The sequence below is a fragment of the Ursus arctos genome, unplaced genomic scaffold (assembly GCF_023065955.2).
Source record: "Ursus arctos isolate Adak ecotype North America unplaced genomic scaffold, UrsArc2.0 scaffold_13, whole genome shotgun sequence".
NCBI lineage: Eukaryota > Metazoa > Chordata > Mammalia > Carnivora > Ursidae > Ursus > Ursus arctos.
The window spans coordinates 31,485,510-31,506,503 of NW_026622797.1; the positions used below are offsets into that span (position 1 = coordinate 31,485,510).

The window sequence follows — 20,994 nt, forward strand, 5'->3', positions numbered from 1 at the left end:
CCCAGGTGGGATGCTCTCCTGTGGCTCAGGCAGAGGTGATGGGAGTCCCGTCCAGGCATCTTGCTGCGACCAGTTTGTTGAACAAATAGGACTCGTGACATGAGCCAAATACAGCTTTGTTTTTGTTTCCCCATCCCTTTAAATTTTATTTGGTGCAGGTAATCTTCTCCTTCCCCAGGAGACAGTTCCGGCAGTCCCTTGGATTTTGTGATTCCTCTTTTGCATAATATCTATTCCACCAGCCACTTGAAGCAGCGCACGCCGTCTCTGTGTCTCTTCGGCTGCCAGAATGTCCAGTCTTGTGAGTGCCCATCCCTGGAGCTGCTTGGGGCCGAGAGCCCGCAGTGCGGAGGGGCTGGTCCTCCGCCCTGCTCTGCCCTCCCTCACTGCCCTTTTCCCTGCTATGGTGGGAGCTCAGGCCCAGAGGAGACGGCAGGGGAGGCAACGGTACTTCCTAGGCTGGGCGACTTCATGCTCTCAGGACCCGACACTTGGTTCACGCAGGCATTCCTGAGAGAGAAAACATGATGGAAGTTTCCTCTTTCTTCCTGGGCTCCTGGGGGTTCCTTCTAGGCCCTGCCTTGACCCGGATGATTCAGTTCTGCTCTGAGTGGGCCCATTCTCCTCCTGCAGCCTCCCACCTCTGCGGGCCAACGCCGTCTCCCCTCCCCAGCCCCACAGCAAGTTCGCCTCCCCTCTGGCCTGTGGGGAGCAGGCCAGCCCCTGCCAGGGAGCCAGTGTCCTCCTCATCCTGCAGATTTCCCGCGGTGGGCTCTGGCGGTCTCACACGCCTGAAGCTAGTGCTGTGTCCCAGCCACAGGGAGGTGAGGTGAGGAGGCAGCATTGATGATAAACAAAGCTGGACGGTAGTTCAAGCATAATAACAGATTTTATTCCGTAACGGCTCCTGCAGGGGACCGGGCTGAGTGCCACTGAGGCTGGCACCAAGGTGACCTGGCATTTGAAAGGGAGAATGAGGGCGTGCAGAGGGCGAGAGCAGGGGTTTGAGCAGAGTCAGAAAAGCGAAAAATTACAGAAAGCAAGTAGCAGGGCGGGTCAGTGGACACACGATTAGGCCTTCTGTGTAGGCTAACCGGCCTTTGTGGAAGTTAGGTCTCTACGCTCCCGAAGAGGGAGGGAGACAGGCGCCCTCTTCTTCCTGATGATGACGTTTCAAAGGAATGGCTTTCAGGTCCTTGAGAAAGACACTTCTGGGTAGAAGGAGGTACATATACTTCTCAAAGGGACAGAAGAAGGTTTTGCAATTGTAAATTTTTTTAGTAAGCGAAGAAAGGGAGGTCAAATGTTGGCTGGAACAAATGGCGTATATTTTGGCAGGCTTCATCTTTTCCATACAGAAACTCAAAGAACGGCTGGGTCATCCCAGAGACTCCATCGTGGGCTGTTAAAGCCTGGTAGAGTTTGGGCAAGGCTCTTGGTATAGGGCTTTGCATGGAGTCTTCTGTGGGGTGCAGCTCTCAGCAAACACATTCTGCCATGGAGAGCATAACGTCTATATTTGGAGCTTGCTCCAAATACCTCCTCCTCACAAAATTCTTTTTCACCCCTTCCTCACGTTCTTCACCTCACAGAGGGGTCTGAGTGTCACTCCCTCTGTACCCATGACTATGAGGAAGGCTCTGTCTCACCCACACATGCTATTCTGTCTAGCTTCCTGGTGCCTCGCAGGAAATGGCAGTAAATAGCGCCCAACTGCGACATCCCGTGATGTCGCCAAACCTATGGCTGATACCAGGATTTGGATCTCTGGAGGGGCGCCTGGGTGGCTCAGTGGGTCAAGTGTTCAATTCTTGATTTTGGCTCAGGTCATGATCTCAGGGTCTTGGGATTGAGCCCTGCATCGGGCTCCGTGCTTGGCAGGGAGTCTGCTTGGGATTCTCTCTCTGTCCCTCTGCCCCTTTTCCTCCCTAATAAACAAATAAATCTTTTTTTTTTTTTTTTTTTAAGAGTTGGGCCACTGGAGCTCAAAAGCCAAAAATATGAAAATCAGCTTCCTTTGTTTTTATTTTGGTTGTAGCCCCTCACCAAAGACAAGGTCTTGTTTGAAATGAGGTGGGTGATAAGGGGGAACAGGGATTATAGAGAAAGGAATAAACACGTCATTCCAACAAATGGATCTGTCACATACGAAGCAGCCAGCCCAGGATCTGGCCCATGGGAAATGTTGAACAAATGAATGAATGAATGGGCCCTATTTCTGAGTAATGCAATCTTTACACAGTACTTTATGGCTGCAAGGAAATCAATTGTCTGATAGCTGAACAGATTATTTTTATTTTAAAGTAGCATTCATGATTTATTAATAGGAATAAAGGCTTATGATATGACATTTTGGCAATACTAAAATGCACAAAATAGGAAGTAAACTCACTTGTAATCCCACCGCTCAGAACTCATCACTGTTAATGTTTTATATTCATATATAAACATATTGTGTAAGTTATTTAAAAGCAAAACTACTAAATGATAGAATACTAAACTCAATTATATGATATAGAATTTATATAGCACCCAAATGATACATCCTGCCTGGATACTACAGCATTTTGGGGGGGGCACAATTTTGCTCAAATGTTCTATTGTGTTTGACGTGTAGGTCCCACCTAGTCAGCTTTTGCCACAATAATGCTGCATGACCAAAAAATCAGGTGGCATAGGACAGTAAGCATCTATTTCTCGCTCCCATGTCGGCAATGGCATGACTGCTCATGGCGGGGCTGGGCTCCAGGCTGCAGAAATGTTTCAGGTGTGCGCCACAGATCTCCAAATTTTAAGCCTTTGCTTGCTTCTCAGCCACATACATCCCATTGGCCAAAATGAGGCACATGGCCATGCCCAACATCAGAGGGCAGAGAAACACTGCACCTTCGATGGGAATAACTGTTAAATCGTGGGAAACAGGCAGTCACATGCAAAAGGATACAGGGAGGGGTGAAGAATTGGCAACAATAATCCAATCTACCCGGGCCTAACCATCCTACTTTACATCATTTTCATCTGGCTAGATCTAGGATATTCACTGAATTTTTTTTTAATACTTCATTAAGGAAAACAACAAACGACAAGTTTATTTATCACAAGCACAAAAGACAGACATTCTGAGTGCGCTAAAGACCAGTCATTGCTCTTAAAACATGAAGTTTGAATCTTCCACACTCTATAATTAATGTGATGTACTCATTTTCTTCTATTTATTACATTCCTTTGATGTAAACGCTCCATTTAACTCTTCTCTATATTTCCATGCATGTTCCTTGACTCAGAAATCCTCCTCTGGTTTTCAGTGGAGCCCCCAGAAATAGCTGTTTCCCAATTTTATGGCTGAACTCTTTCTAGCACGCCTCTCAGAGAAAATTAATATTTTTCATGTATTAAAGCATTTCTATACTCCTAGGTATCTCTAATTTATTATATTGAAATATCCCTACATCTGTTTATTAACTTTTTCTCTTAAGCACATAATGTAAAATATTTATGTTTTAATGAAATGACTAGGAAATAACCCTATTATTATACTACCCATCATGTGATATCGTTTTAGAATTCTAAGTCTGCCCCCCAAATTATATAAACCATTAAAATTCTTTCAGCAATGACACCACTACGATTACAACTGGTCCTTTCCTCCATTTTCCATTTACAGCAACTAGGTCTTTTGATCCATGTCGCATAAAAGGTGCATGTATGTTTTTTTTTTTTTTTAGATTTTATTTATTTATTCGACAGAGAGAGAGACAGCCAGCGAGAGAGGGAACACAAGCAGGGGGAGTGGGAGAGGAAGAAGCAGGCTCTCAGCAGATGAGCCTGACATGGGGCTCGATCCCAGAACGCCGGGATCACGCCCTGAGCCGAAGGTAGACGCTTAATGACTGAGCCACCCAGGCGCCCCTCGTTTTTCTGTTTCTATCCAGATATCTGATAAAGTGTGGACACAGCCCCGGTGAGCACGTCCTCTTTAAGGCCTAAATTTCTTGTTGAAAAATGGGCATGAAAAGGAGCCCAGTAGTGTGCCCTCCAACTGGGGGTTCTGTTACCCCCATTTAGAGAGGATTTGGGAAATGTATGGGGGCATATTTAGTTATCACAATAACTGAAAGCTGCTACTGACATTTATTGCCTGGAAACCAGGAATGGGACCTTCCTACCATGCACAGGACCATCCCACTCTACAGAGACGTGTCCAATTCTAAACGCCAACCGTGCCTTGTGTTGACACACTGATTCAGTGGGGTGTAGCTAGTATTAATCAGGATTTTTAGTGGCAAGCAACAGAACCAACTTTAGCTAGTTTAAGTGGAAAAGGAACTTGATAGTAAAAGATATTCAACAGCTTGCAGAATCCCCAGAAGGTCCAGAGAATCAGGCTGGGTGGCCAAACAGCGGGAAAAAGGCTCCATTACACTGCCAGCTGCTCCAGGGGAACCCTGTGGCCACTGCCCTCTGCCACTGTGTACCACCCACACAGGGTGTGGGATCCCCCAGACAGCATCTTTGCCACTGCTGTTTCTAAGAGCTGGATGTCTCCCCACCGTCCTCTCCAGAATGGGTGGATTCCATACAGAGTCACCCTCTGGCTTGGGGGAGCCCAGGTCACATGTCTGAACCCCAGTGACAAGGGTGAGAAGGTGAGTTCCTGGCCTCTACCTCAGGCCCTCTACCCAGGGTTCACAAGGTAGGAAGTTCTCCCAAAATAGGTAGGTGTTCAAAAGAGGCTGGGAAATCACTGTGACAAATATTCATGAAATCGTCCAAAGCCCTTACCCACATGCCCCTCCATAAAGACATTTCTCAAGCATGAACCTGACAAAAATAGCTTCCAAATTCGCCTTCCAGAGTCTTAAAAAAATATACTTAGTTTCTCCCCACTGTTCCATATTCATTCTATTTTCTCTGCCTCAATTACCATATCAGATATTTTTTGGAGTGGTGCATACATATCACTTATGTTTCCTTTCTCAGCACTGTAATTCCTGTCCAGCTAGAAGGCTTATTCTTTGTCCTCTCACCGCCTACAGCTTTATAGATCCCACACGAGCATTCACCAGAAAAAAAAAAAAAGGATTTTTTAAAAATTATGGATAAGTTACCATCTACGTGGTTTAAAGAATAAGCAAAGAAAGGGCAGTGTGCTTTGATTCAGACATTATCATGGCAACTTTGTGTCCACATGGTTTCCGGCAGGAAGTGTTGGAAGTAATCTGAAGGGTCAAGCCAATTCGCTATGAGGTTACTTAAGTACAAGAGCCCCGGACGCCGTACAATGCTCCAGTTGACAGGACTGCGGGCAGATGGGTCAGAGGAGACCGCATAACACATAAATATAGAGGGCAGTGTCGGAGGATAGTGGCTTTTCAGAAATAATTTGAACCGCTAAAGGGAAAGCAACATGAGTTTACTGGAAAGCGGGAATTGATTTCTCAGTTGTATTATTCCTAACTTTATGCTGTAACAGAACTGAATGACCTTCCAATGAGTGACTAATGACAGAATATATAGAGGAATAACGACTGCAGGTTACATTTTAAAATCATCCCAAGATGCTGAAATTTATCAGTTGCACTTCCCAGATGCAAATAAGTAGTTTTGAGTGTATTACACTGGTGATGAAAATAACACCTTCTTCCAGCTCTCAAATGATCTTTTTCACTCCCAGAACAGTGATCCGGGGGGAAGTGCGGTAGCTAGTATCAGAATTTTAAATTCGCTGACTCAAAGTGGATTTCTTTAATATTTACTTTTCCTGTGAATGAAATAATCCAAGGCTTTGTCTTGTTAGCATGTGTGCTGCTATCAAATGCATGGAGGGACTTGGAAACTTTTTTTTAAGTACACTGGATCTATTCATTTTTTATATGGATTCTCTTTACCTGAGAAAAATTGGAATTCAGAAATACATCTAAAGTTTGTTCAAAGAAAAAATGATTATAGAAGAGTTTTTCAACATGATGAAACCACGGCTGACAACAGATTATCCCTGCAAGTTATGTTTGGAAATACTATAGGTTTGTTGTCTTTCATTATATAATGAAATACATCCTAATTTGTTACATAATGTGGTAGCTGGTTTATGTATCTGTGATTGAGTGCAGAAGTGCAAACGTATCTTATTGGTCAGAGGTCTGAAACGATATCTAGAATATGAGGTTAAAACTGCTTACTTACGTGCTCAGGAGGACATCTGGCCGCTGGAATAACTGGTGGAAGCACATTTGGGGTTTGGGAGCGAACAGTTTGAATCTGAAGTATGCTCTCTATGCAAATCTAGCATATCTCAATGGGCTATAGTTAGCCTAGCCTGAGAAGCAGGTTAATACACTAATATAAGATTCTATAAATAGGACCAAGTTCAAAGCTGACAGAATCTTGTCCTGCCATTGAAAATATTACTTTTTAACAATGCCTTAAAATATTCATATAGGATCTACTATTTTTCCAGTGACTGAAAAATGCTGAAATTTTGTCATAAATGTGAGTATGTACCCCTGCAGTTTCCCTGCCTCAAGATGAGAACTACCACAAATGGAACAGAATGTAAAGCATCCAACTTTTGATTTCAGCTCAGGTCCTGATCTCAGGGCTGTGATCTCAGGAGTCTACATCAAAAAAAAAAAAAAAAAAAATCACCTCTCAGTGGTGGAAGGTCTAGAAGCCACTAGAAGCCACAATGCACCTCCTGGACCAAACCGAGACCAACTACTACCATTTTAGGACAACATATTCTGGAGATGCAATCCAATAAGCAATTATTCTAGGACTCTGATTGGGAGGAAAAGGCCATTTTGAATATTTCAGATCCCAAACTTAGATTTTTACTAATCCTTATTTGGGTTTTAGAATGGAACCATGAAGAAAACATGTATTATAGTGTATTTTGCATTATTTTTGTAAACCTGCTTAAATGAAGATTTCATTGATAAGGACTAGAAGCTTTAATCCCTAAATCAAATATCTGGGGTTCCCTCCCCCCCTCCCCCCACCCGTTCCATCCCATCAGCTGACAGCTCTCATATACGTTATAGAACTTCAGGGCAATGAGGGAGCTCGCTTAGTCAAGAGAAAGTGACCCCCTTTGTTATCCATCCTTAACTCGTGAAATGTATTGTACTTGGTAGAGAGAGAGGAAGTGTTGCATTGTGGAAAGACAGTTGCTTGAAGTAGAAGACCCAAGTCCAAATTTAGCCCTACCTTTTATTAGCTTTATAAACAGCCATTGAGCTTTACAGCTACTTCACCATTTACGGCCTCAGTTTCCTAGCTTCATAATCTATCAAACAGTCCTAGTAACTTCCTAGCAGGGTCACCAAAGGGAAGAAATGTCACAATGTGCCTGAATCATTTGGCGCACAGGCATGGAACCAATGGAAGCAATGATTCTTAAGATTGTGACCCCAGATGGCAAAAAAGGATAGTCTTCCAGTCTTTCAAATTGTTTGCGAAGATTGGAACATGCTCCTTGAAAATAAAGATATTTATGGATAGAGGCTGAGAGGAGCTATTTCTCCTGAAATCCTGTTACCCTGGATTAGGGGACAGTGAAAACAGCCCTGGAACGTTGAGATGGACTTCGGGTTGTCGCTCATGGCCAGCTCCCAGCAGCAGTGGCCTTGTGTTAGGCACTCAGTCTCCTCGAGTCTGTTTCTTCATTTGAAAAACAAGGCGAGCCCCAAAATATCTTTGCTTCCTATCTTACAGGTTTATTCAAGGAAGCCGTCTTCGAGAAGGAGAGCCCTCTACCACCAAGGGGTTTCGTGGTAAGCAGCTCCCTGTCTTCTTACGTCTGGAAGGATCCGTTCCTTTCATCTTTGCTCTTGTTGTCACTTCACTGACACATAATTAGCAGTTTGTGGGATGCTATTTAGATTTTTTTTTGCATTTAACATTCTGTTGTTAATTCTCTGTGAAGCTGACTGATTTGAGGTGATTTAAAAATCTGAAGTTGAAGGTGTTCTGGCAATGTGCTGAGCATGAAGGAGAAGGACAGAAATAAAGGTGAAGAAACACCAGGACTATCCGAGTGACTGCTTATGACTTCCTTCTACCAACACAGAGCCAACAACTTCCAAGAAGGAGAAAAGTGAGGAGAGGCAACAAGGGAAAACAATACATTTATTAAGAGGCATGAAAATGCATAAACTCATTTATAAATAAATGTTGAATTTACCCAGTGAAAAAATAGCTAAAATCCATGAGTAAACTGGATTTTACATTTGAAACGATTACCTATTTGATTTCCAATTTCCCTTCCATCATGATCTCTCAGTAGCAGCAATTTTGCAATGACTGTAGAAAAAGCTGTTACCAATGATTATCACATGGGGGGAAAATTTTCAATTGTCTTTAAAAATGAACCAGTGCAAACAAATTCAGATTATAAGGGATACGGTAAGACCTAGGGCTTATTTTCAGAAAAGTAGAAAATAAAAATCCCAAACATTTATTCATTAAGAAATGAAAAAACAAACTACATTTTGATCATTGAAAAATAATACATATGGATATTATAAAACATTCTTAACCAGTAATTGTAATAATTACACTTAGAAATGTTCATTCAAGTACTAGTGTTCAATAAACATTCAAATTTCCATTAAAAGTAACACTAGATATAGACTTGTGTGGACATTACTATTTCTGATTTAATAACAACAGAAATCACATCAACAGAAGGCAAGTGACCCTTAAAATACTGTAATTTTTTTTTGTATGTAAATGATTTTTCACAGTCTGTATGTGTTACCTGTGAGAACCCAAGGAACATCTCACGACAGCTAATTAAGTCCTTTCTATAAAATAACTCTTGATATTACAGAAACAAACATGCTAAAACACAAGTTTAGCTTTAAAAATAACAGAGCAGAATCAGTTTTCTTTGGCAAGAAATTGTCAATTCCTTACCAAATGTTGGTTTCCTGTTGTGTAGACACTATCAGAATACTTCTTCGGTATTTACCAAAGAGCCATGAGATAATCTGACAAGGTTTCATTGACTAGGGTACCATGATAGTAACGTGGAGCTTATGTCAAAGCTGTACAGAAATCAACCTGGTTTCCTTGATTACTGGTGTTAACAGATCTTCCTTCAAAAAGCTCCCTCCTAATCCTGGCCTGAGTCTCAGGCTTTAACAAAAGTTCCTTTATCTGTTTCACTTTGGACTTCAGACTCATCCTTTCTCGACGCAAAGCTTCGTTAATTAAGTCCCGGAGTCCAATAGGTTTCTTGCCTACGGAAAAAAAATTATATAATACATTTTACATACAAAGGCCAGTGAAAAACATTAAATATGGCACACCGACTTATCAAAAGAAGGTTAAAAGAAACCTTTAAGATGTTGCCCACGTTTTATAGAAAAGGTTGCATTTTGCCAAAAATATATCATTTGCATGAAACCAATTTACTGTAAAGAAAAATCACTGCACAGCAACAGCAGACATAGGACAGACGTGAGACATTATGGACCAACGGTATGGAAAACGATTTCGACAGTGATTATTTTAAACTTAGCACTTGTTAGCTGTGTGTGTGTTTTGGCCTCAGATAAAGTGGTCAAATGCCCTGCTAAGCAATATAAATGGCAGTATTCCATTGACGGGTAGGCCCCTTCCACGGCCTCTCATCTGAGTCCACGAGGCATAACCCAAAGTTCCCTCTCCCTCGGCCATGGTGGAGGGCAAGTGAAACTTGGGCCATTCTTGTTCCATAAGTTAATTTCCTCTGCTAGTCCCAGCACTCCATTTCTCTTCTGTTGTGTTTCAGAAACGCAAACACACTGATCATGAAAGTAGTAGGCAATCTCCACAGACTGGACAAGAGACACTGAAACAGCACAATGCAAATTAGTCCGTTGACTCAGCAGAGGGGAGCGGGATGCGTCTCAGGAGCGGCGGGGGCCTGCCTGCATTGGGCTCTCATTTCCTGTTGTTGTCACTGTCAGTGCCATTCCTATCAGCCTCTTGAGTTTTCACAGAGCTCCCATCCCCTGGCTTGCTTTTGTTCTGTGTTTCTTCCAGATACTGCTGGACAGCCTTGAGCACCGCGTTCTCCACCAGCCTCTTACTGAGCCTTACCAGTTCAGCGTCATCGGGCTCACCTCCATTCTTATCACCTACATTCCACAACAGAGAAGAGAGGTCACTGAGGTCATACTGCCATAGAAACTTGGCATGCAGGGGCCGGCTAGTTCACTTAGTTAAAGAGAGCAAGTGTCCTTCAATCTGGTAAATTGGATCTATAAATCCAAGAGTACTGGCTTGGCTTTTCATTTGGTATTTGCAGAAACAGGAAACTGCCTATTCCTGAAGATTTCAGATTGAAAAGTAGTTAGTTCATTAGTCCCAAGCTAAAAATATTCCACCTCGCCATGCTGGAAACTTCCCATTTCTAGAAGTTTTGCTCTTTTCTCGTCCACGGCGATTTGCTACTATTAGAAGTCCACGTGCCCACCACCTGGAGCCTCAGGCACGTGAATCCACCAATTCTAGATCTGCGTCTGCTTTTCCTTCCCCATGGCCAAATGCCAGGTGATCAAGATTTCCCAATCAACTAACTACTTAGGATCATTAGTTTTTTAAGTGTCTGGCCCATTGGTTGGTTGTTAATAAACTCTCAGCACTCCCAGGAAGACAAAGGCAATTGCTACTGCTAGGAACTGGTTTAAAATAAGCGTGTAAAACTAATATTCTTTTTACTCTCAGTGCTATCACTGCAATTTAAGATAAGAAACTCTTCAAGAGTTAGGATGATGATAGTAAATTACTAAATGTTAATACTTTACGGCCACAGGGCACCGGGGTGGCTCAAGTGTCTGCCTTCGGCTTAGGTCATGATCCCAGCGTCCTGGGATTGAGCCCCTCATCGGGCTACCTGCTCAGCGGGCAGTCTGCTTCTCCCTCCCCCTGCTCTTGTTCTTGCTTGCTCACTCCTTCTCTCTTTCTCTCCCCCTCTCAAATAAATAAATAAATAAATAAATAAATAAATAAATAAATACGATCTTTAAAAAATACTTTATGGTCATTTTATTTCCCTGCTAGTGATGATCAAGGTTTAATTATTCCACCTTTCATTTTACTGTAAAAGGCCTGGTTCTCATCTATTTCTCCTATGCTAGACATTTCCCACTCACTCTCTTCCTTGTCTCCATTAACTGCGAAAAAAATACAAGGAGCTCATCTCTAATGGCCATTCAGTCCCTCATCTCCTTACACCGAGCTGTTGACCCAGGAAGGCAGAGGATTGAAGGGAAAGGCATCCAAACACCTAAATATGATAAACAAATACTAACAGATCTCAAGTGAGTGACAGACGGCAATATAATAATAGTACGGGACTTCAATATTCTACTTTCAACCAGACAGAAAACCAAATGGGCTTGAACTATAAACCAAATGGACCTAACAGACATATAGAGAACATCCAACAGTAATCAGAACAGTATGGTATTAGCATAAAAACAGACACATAGACCAATGGAGCAGAATCTAGAGCCCAGAAATAAACGCATGCATATATGGTCAACTAATATTTGACAATGGAGCCAAGAAAACACCATGGCGAAAGGACAGCCTCTCCGATAAATGGTGCTTGGGAGACTAGACATCCACATGCAAAATAATGAAACTGGACTCCTATTCTATGCACACTCACAAACATTAACTCAAAAAGGATTAAGGACTTAAACATAAGACCTAAAACCAGAAAACTTCTAGAAGAAAACAAAGGAAAAAAAGCTGTCTGACATTGGTCTTCGCAATGATTTTTTTGGATGACACCAAAGAGCAAGCAATGAAAGTAAAAATCAGCAAGTGGGACTCTATCAAACTAAAAATCTTCCGCACAGCAAAAGAAACAATCAACAAAATGGAAGGCAACCTCCAGAATGGGAAGAAATATTTGCAAATCATAATCTGGTAAGGGGCTAATATTCAAAACACATAAGGAACTCATACAACTCAATAGCAAAAACACAAACAACCCAATTTAAAAATGGGCAGAGGACATGAGTAGACATTTCTTCAAGTAAGACATACAAATGGTTAGCAAGTACATGAAAAGGTGCTCAATATCACTAGTCAGGGAAATGCAAATCAAAACCACAGTGAGGTATCACCCCACACCTATTAAATAGTTATGATCAAAAAAATAAGAGGTAACAAATACTGGCAAGAACGTGGAAGAAAGGGAACCCTTGTGCACTACTGATTGGCGTAGCTATTACGGAAAACAGTCTGGAGGTTCCGCAAAAAATTAAAAATAGATCTACCATATGATCCAGTGATCTCACTTCCAGGTATATATCTGAAGAAGATGAAATCACAATCTCAACAAGATAGCTGTGCTCTCATGTTCATCACAGTGTATCTCACAACAGCTAAGACAAGAAACAACCTAAGTGTAGACCGATGAAGGGGTAAAGAAATGAGGTATTTATATAAAATGAAATATTAAGCCATAAAAAGAAGGAAACCCTGCCATTTGTGACAACACGGATGGAACTTGAGGGCATTATGCTAAGTGAAAAGAAGTCAGGCAGAGAAAGACAAAGACCGTGTGATCTCATTTATATGTGGAATCTAAAAACATTGAACTCAAAGAAACAGAAAGTAGAAGTGGTTGCCAGGGACTGAGCAGGGGCAGAAGAATGAGGAATGTTGGTCAGAGGCACAAATTTTCAGTTATAAGATGAAGAAGTTTTGGGGAGCTCATGGACAGCATGGTAATTAGAGTGAACAAGCTGCATCACACACGTGACCGTCGCAAGAAAGTAGAGCTTCACTGTTCTCACTATACCAGCGACAAAATATAATTACGTGAGGTAAAGGGTGTGTTCACTAATGTCTTTGTGGCAGACATTTGCAATCTACAGGCGTATCAAATCGTCACATTCTGCACCTTAAACTTACACGATGTTACATGTCAATTATATCTCAATAAAGCAAGGAAGAAAAAGAAGTAACTAGACTCCTCACACATAAAGGTCAGCTCAGTTTTGGAATATCACCCAGGGCCTCCAAAAGGTAAAAGCCCAGTGTTGCACTTGCATCCTTAGGTCTGGGACAGGTAGTCACTAAGAGTGTGACTGGAGGATGGATAATTATTTTCTATCCCTACATACAACAGGGATTGAAGTACAAAAGCACCTATGCGAAGGGTGAGAACTGGTCTCCAGCCCTCCTTCTGAGCCCCACCACTTGTATCTAACCCATGTCCAGGACCAACTCCGTCTCTAACCGTCATTCCTATAGCAACATCCAAGCAGACAAGAGATACCTTAAAGACTCATCTAGACTTGCTACCAGTGGGAGGCCTTAGCAACTGCTTTCCCCTCAAAAGTGGCAATATGGCACCCCAGACCCCTGATCAAAAGTTCTAGAAAGAACATTTGTGGTGCAAAATATGCTTAGAATTGAGTAAGCTTCAACTTCATAGTATCTACATAGAAGTTACTGAACATAAATATGTCAGGATATTATTAAAAGAAAGATAAAGAAATTCACCACTAATACCACATTTGGGGGCAATTTAAGACTACTTTTATTAGTAAGAATGAATGAATATATTGTGTAATACTTAAAGGATTTTATGTTAATCTTACAAGGCAGCGTTTACACTGTAGAACTGATCCTTCTGAATGTGTTCCCTATCTGGAACTATTCGTATAATGGCTCTTCAAACTTAAAAGGTTGGGGCACCTGGGTGGCTCAGTCAGTTAGGCGTCGGACTCTTGATTTCAGCTCAGATCATGATCTCAGGATGGTGAGACTGAGCCCCACGTGGGCTCCACACTCAGCAGGGAGTCTGCTTGGATTCTCTCTCTCCCTCTCTCTCAGTCCCTCCCCGCCTCAGCCCCTCCCATCCTCAGCTCCCTCCCCCTCACATGCTCTCTCTCTCTCTCAAAAAAACCAACATTAAAACATTAAAAAAGGGAAAATCAAACTGCAAATGAAGGAATACTCGTTAAGTACCCTCCAAAACACTGGAAATGACTGCCTCTGCCACCCTTCTTGTGCTGTGCTCCTAGGCCCAAGAACGCATTCCTCCGGGCTGTTCCCTACCCTCATCAGCTTTAAGATAACAACAGTCATTGCATCACGGACACATCATAAGTAAGACAGCAGGGATGTACAGGAGTCTAATCATAACTCATTCTCTCAGATGTCTCAGGTCAAATACTCTGTGTTTCTGAGATTTCTCTAAGTCTACTATGAAATGTTCCCATTACTTCAAACACTGAGATTAAAAACATAACAACCTTCCCACAAAAAGTTGAAGTTTCCTTCTGACTTTCCTATCTCTGATTAGGCTTTTACTATTGTGCAACTCAACTAAGCTCAAAACAAGATTGCTACCATCTCCAACTCCTTCATTTCCCTCATGAACACATTTATAGTCACCGAGCCCCATCAATGTACTTTTCACAATTTCTCCTGTCCTCAATGCATCTGTTATAAAACCTCTAGATTAATATATTTTTTTTAAAGATTTTATTTATTTATTTGACAGAGATAGAGACAGCCAGCGAGAGAGGGAACACAAGCAGGGGGAGTGGGAGAGGAAGAAGCAGGCTCATAGCAGAGGAGCCTGATGTGGGGCTCGATCCCATAACGCCGGGATCACGCCCTGAGCCGAAGGCAGACGCTTAACCGCTGTGCCACCCAGGCGCCCCTAGATTAATATTTCTAAGATGTCCCTTTTTGTCTCCATTGTCTCTACAGGAAAATTTAACCTGGTCTTCCTAAGCTTTCTAAAATCTGCCTTTGGTGATCAGCCACCACGGCCGTGCTTCTGCTGTCAGCGTCCAACATCTCCTGAGGAGCCTCCACATCAGCCTCTATTTCTAGATGGCCTCCCCTTTCTCTAATGAAAATCCCACTGCTCCATGAAGCCTTCCCTGACTAATCCAGCTGGAAGTGACTCCAAGAACTCCAGCTGCAGGGGCAGTTCATGGTCATTTGGTCATTCATTCACATACACACTGAGGACCTACAAGATACCTGGTTATTCTAGCCTATGGAGACACAGTGGGGGACAAAACATCCTTTCTTAGTTTCTTCACAAATTATGAGCATTATTTATTAATGTATTTATTCAACAACTATTGACTGAGTGTCTGCTCTGCTAAAGATCTGGTCTTGAGTACAGAAACCATGTCCTAGGCTTCTCAGTCATCCCTCACTCGGGAGAGCTCAACAAATATTTGTCAGTCCAGTGAACTGCTGATTGAAGTCCTCAAAGGACTTTAAATGTTGCTATCTTGCTATAAGGAAATTTGGCCAGAAATTTATGCTTAATATTAATGTAAAGCAAGAGCAGAGAATTCTAGAGTAATCCAAATAGTTGTGTGAAAATCTCCAACCACTTGGCTTGATAAACCTGGTCAGTATGACAAAATATCCAGCCTATGGGACAAATATTAACCATCTACAATAACTAACCAATCAAAAAAGCAAATAAATCTATAAATTAATCTTCCAGATCTGTCCTGAATTCTACTTTATGATTTCCACAAAGCATCCTCAAGACTATCTATGTCACCTCAAGGAAGACCCTACTGGAAGGTTCATCACAGAGTCCTAAAAGTGTGCAGCAATTCAAAAACCATGTGTCTCCATTCCAGTAAGACCTTATTTGTAATCCTACTTTCAACAGACTTAGTCCTACTTTCAACAGACTTAGTTCAATTAACAAGAGACATTTCTAGATTAAAGTTATACTGTATTTTTCTTCTGCCTACTACTTGAACAAATGTATGTCTCCATAGTGACCTCTAAGATAAACGGCCAACTTCCTTTTACCTGAAGCATAGTTTAAAATAGCATTTCAACATGCCACGGCAAGGTACACAAACTCTTTTGATATTCCAACAAAGGTACACACAAAATATTCCCAACCTATGAAGCAAATTCTTGACAAAATTTTCTTTCTTGGTCTAGTTGGGTTATTTAATATCATACCTACTTAAAGTGACAGATTAACCTTTGTCTTTGACACTGTTATTTTAGAAATCTCCCCAGAATATATTCAATCAATTTCTTAGTAGAATACTAAAAATAGGAAAGAAAAGCAATGCGAAATTCTGTTAAGCCCACCAAATACAGTACTGTTGCTAAAAGAAGACTTAAATTTTCAACAAATTCCAAGTAAGAAATTCCATACTCTAAGACTTATAACACCATTAGCCCACTGTATGTACCCATGATCCTGGTTTTGTTTATAATACCTGAGATCTCTGATACCAACCCAATGTAGACAGAAAATTTATTTTTGTGATAAAAAAACAAACTCCTTGTGGTAACAAAATTATGTTCTACCTACTAGAATAATTTAAGAGCAACATTAATAAGGCTCAGCTGTCCTTCTGTGTGAGTTAATTGCTTAGTTGATGTCACACAGTGAGCTTCAGGAACCATCACCATTCCCCACCCACCACAAATATCTATTTGTCCTGACAAGAATAAATCACGGTAAGAGGGCCTGGGTGGCTCAAGTCTGTTAAGCGTCTCTTGGTTACGGCTCAAGTCATGATCTCAGGGTTGTGGGATTGAGCCCCACGTCTGGCTCTGTGCCAGCATGGAGTCTGCTTGAGAGTCCCTCCCTCTTTTTCCCCCTCTGCCCCTCCACCCGCTCACACTCTTTCCTTTCTCTCTCAAATAAATGAATAAAATCTTTTTAAAAAAAAGAATAAATCATGCTAAAATTTTCTGAAAGAGAACAGAAGAAATCTTGCTTACAATGCCATGTAAGACCATAAGGGAGAAAGTACAACCACATTAAAAGTACTCAACTGTCCCAATCAAAATCCCAGCAAATTATTTCATGGGTATCAATGAACGGATTCTAAAGTTTCTAGGGAGAGGAAAAAATAACATAATAACCAATGCAATACTGATGGAGGAGAACAGAGTTGGAGGACTGACACTACCCAACTTCAAGACTAGCTATAAAACTATAATAAGACAGTCTGGTATTGACAAAAGAATAGATAAATATATCACTGGAACAGAACAGAGAGAGCCCAGAAATAGACCCACACAAAAACTGATCTTTGAAAAAGGAGAAAAAGCAATACAGTGGGGGTAAAGATAGTCTCTTTAACAAATGATGGTGGAACAACTGGACATCCACACACGTGCAAAATAATGAATCAAATGCATCCCAGACCTAATTATAAAATGCAAAACTATAAAACGCCTAGCAGATAACATAAGAGAAAATCTAGATGACCTTGGGTACAACAATGACTTCTCTGATATAAAACCAAAGATATAACCCATGAAAGAAATAAAAATAACTGTTAAGCTAGACTTCATTGAAATTAAAACTTTCTGCTCTGCGGAAAAACAAAATGTCAAGCTAATGGGAATACAAGCCACAGACTGGGAGAAAATATTTTTAAAAAGAACTGTTCTCCAAAATATGCAAAACTCAATAAGAAAACAAACAACTCACTTAAAAAATAGGCCAAAGATCTTAATAGAAACCTCACCAAAGAAGACACATCGATGGCAAATAAGCATATGAAAAGATGTTCCACATCGTAAGCCGTCACAGAAATGCAAATTAAAACAGCAACGAGACATCAGTACACACCATTTAGAAAGGCCAAACTCCAGAACACCGACACCAGCAATGCTGACAAGGATAGGGGGCTACAGAAACTCATTCAGTGCTGGTGGGAATGCAAAATGTTTCAACCACTTTGGAAGACAGTGGATGGTTTCTTACAAAAACCAAACATATTCTTACCACACAATCAAGCAAGCACATGCGTTAGTATTTACCCAAAGTAGCTGAAAAATTTAGGTCCACACGAAAACCTGCACAGGAATGTTAACAGCATCTTTTTTTTTCTTATTAACTCTTTTAGTTCAATTTTGTATTTATTTTTGTTTACAGCATCTTTATTCATAACTGTCAAAATCTGAAACCAAGATATCCTCCAGCAGGTGAATGGATAAACTGTGGTACATCCAAATAATGGAATATTATTATTCAGTGCTAGAAAGAAATGAGTTATCAAGCCATAAAATAACACAAGAGAACCTCAAATATGTATTACTAAGTGAAAGAAGTGAAAGACTACATACTATATGATTTCAACTATATGACGCTCTGGAAAAGGCAAGACTGTGGACACAGTAAAAAGATCAGTGGTGGCCAAGGGTGGGGGGGGGGGGGAGAGGAGAGATGACTAAACAGAGCACAGAGGATTTTTAGGGCAGTGAAAATATTCTGTGATACCATAATGACGGCTACATGACATTATATGCTTGTCCAAGCCCAGAGGACGTACAATACCTGGAGTGAGCTATAAACTGGGCTCCGGGTGGTAATGATGTGTCAGTGTAGACTGATCAATTGTAACACAGTATCACTCTGGTGGGAAACACTGATGGTGAGGTAGGCTATGCTTATGTGGGGGACAGAGGGTGGACAGGAAATCTCCGTATCTTCCTCTCAATTTTTCTGTGAACCTCAATCTGCTCTAACAAAAAATAAAGTCTAAATTTAAAAAAAAAAGTTCTCACTAGCTCACATCCCAACTCTCAGGAACTTCATGTGGTATCTGAACAAACACTTTCTAAGCATCTTCCCATCACTTGTACCATTTTGTCCCCCCCATTCCTGCAGCATAATTGTGTCCCTCCTAACAATGGATTTCTTGGACTGAGTTACCTTTTCTTTCATCTACCCACACAAAAAGAATCACTAATATAGATCTGTAGGCTATTCTAAAAACTGGGGTGGCACACTCACACTTCCTTGCACGCCACTTGCAACTTATCTGTGACGAGGAACAGATCAAGAATTGTCCCCAAGTACACATTTAAACTCACACTGTCCTTGGGCACGTATCTGCCTGAACTATTAGCTGTAACATCCCAAGAAATAGAGTTCTTGTAAATAAAGCTCCCCTCCTCTTGCCACATCGCAAAATTCCTTCCCACCTCTAACACACACACACACACACACACACACACCAGAAAATTTTAGAAACAAAATACCAAAACCATATTTTAAATACTTGCTATAACTTAAATTTCAAAAAAGAAAAAAAAAAAAGCCACATGCCTTTGTAAGTTTTATTCTGGATTCGGTAGCACAAATGATGCTTTATGTGAAAAATGGACACCCCCCCAAGGGATCCTGGAGATCACTAGACTGTGTGTCCCTCCATCCACCCCACCCTCACCATTTTTGAATTGGAGGGGGCAGATAGCATGCAGTTAAACTGAATATCACTAATAGGTCTGAGGGGGAACAAAGGGGAGATAAGGTCCCAAACAGGCAGTCGACCTAAACCTGAGTGAGCCAGGGCACGGTCCACACCACCTCAGCCAAAGCTGTCATGATGACAAAGTGTTATGAGCCTCTCAGATCTTTTGTTAACACAGCTGGTGCTGGTACTCCGGAGTCTTCACTTCACTCCATTGTTCCCCAAGTCCCAGCCTGAAACCAACCCCTATATCCACATGTCCTTGTAGGAACCTTGTAGGATCCTTGCAAAGACTCCAAATCACATGGCTGGGGATGCTTTCTATGACTTGTGCTCTCAAGACTGCTCTTCATACAGTCATATCAGAGAAGAGACAAGACACACTCGCTGGATGTTTGTAGGCCAAACAGCCTACCAGAGAAATCTTTCCAGACATCACGGAAGAGTCTTGTAGAGATTTCTCTTTTTCATCTATCTGTAACATCAGTTCTCTGAGTCCTCATTATTTTTTTTAAAGATTTTATTTATTTATTTGACAGAGAGAGAGAGACAGTCAGCAAGAGAGGGAACACAAGCAGGGGGAGTGGACGGGGAGAAGCAGGCTCCCAATGGAGCAGGGAGCCCGATGTGGGGCTCGATCCCAGGACCCTGGGATTGTGACCTGAGCCGAAGGCAGATGCTTAGTGACTGAGCCACCCAGGCGCCCCCTCTGAGTCCTTATTATGATCCACACTGTTCTCTATACAATTTCTACGGTAATGCTATCATTTCTTATTGGAAGCCTTGGTGATGAGCTAGAACTATGCGTAGTGATGTGACAGAACTCCTAATACATGTGTAAGGACAGAAAAATAGATACGTGTAAGTCTGAAATCCGATTCTGCTATCTTCTAACTGCACAGCCTCGTTCACAATCTCTCTAAACCTAAATTTCCTTCAACAGGCCACTTGTGAGGATAATACACTTTGCATTGCTCTTAGAAACAATAGAGATAAGGTATGGAAAGTGCCTAACATTGTACCTAGAACATAGTAGGCTCTCAAAATATGGTAGCTATTTTATTTGTACATGTTACACATGTATTATGATTAGATTGGAGTTCAATTTATTTTAAGAAGAATAAGTTCAATACTTACTATAAGCCAATCATTAATTTACTCAAACATTTTATTAAGTGCCTACTATGTGCCATTGCTAAGTATTTAAAAATAAATAAAATCAGAGTGCCTGAGTGGCTCAGTTGATTAAGCATCCAACTCTTGATTTCAGCTCAGGTATGATCTCAGGGTTGTGAGATGGAGCCCCTCGTCGGGCTCTGTGCTGAGTGTGGAGCCTGCTCAAGATTCTCTCTCTCCCTCTTCCTCTGCCCCTCCAACCCCACTTGCTCTGTCTTAAATAAATAAATAAATAAATAAATAAATAAATAAATAAATAAAATCTAGTCTCTGACCACACAGAAGTCAGTCTAGGAGGATGACCAATAAACAATGATTGTAAAACAATAGGTCAAGTGCTCTGATAGAATATGTTCAAGGTCCAGTGGAATTGGGAAGGGGTAACAAGGTTCATTTTCACAAAGGAGATATTTCAGCTTGGTGAATAGGAATTTTCAGGCAAGGGGGTAGAGGGAGTAGGAAGGTTTTTCCCAGATATAACAAAGGCATGAGTGTGCGCTTAGAAGAATGAAAATACATGATGCACTTAAGGAACTGAAGGTACGTCCATGGTACTGGCATAAAGAGTTCAAAGTGTCATGGGTGG

The 20,994-nt window shown here is 41.4% G+C and overlaps 1 protein-coding gene across 3 annotated transcripts in view; it reads right to left on the reverse strand.

Annotated features, from left to right (window-relative positions):
• Positions 1-8,108: 8,108 nt before the first annotated feature.
• AKAP7 (A-kinase anchoring protein 7) overlaps positions 8,109-20,994 on the reverse strand; it is a 138,608-nt gene continuing 125,722 nt past the window's right edge. For 2 of the 3 annotated variants that reach the window (XM_048225935.2, XM_057311040.1), the window contains one exon: positions 8,109-10,124. In XM_048225935.2, the coding sequence (XP_048081892.2) occupies positions 9,928-10,124 (197 nt within the window). In that variant the 3' untranslated portion in view covers positions 8,109-9,927. The remainder of the gene's footprint in view (positions 10,125-20,994) is intronic. The other variant, XM_044386332.3, reaches the window with a different exon arrangement.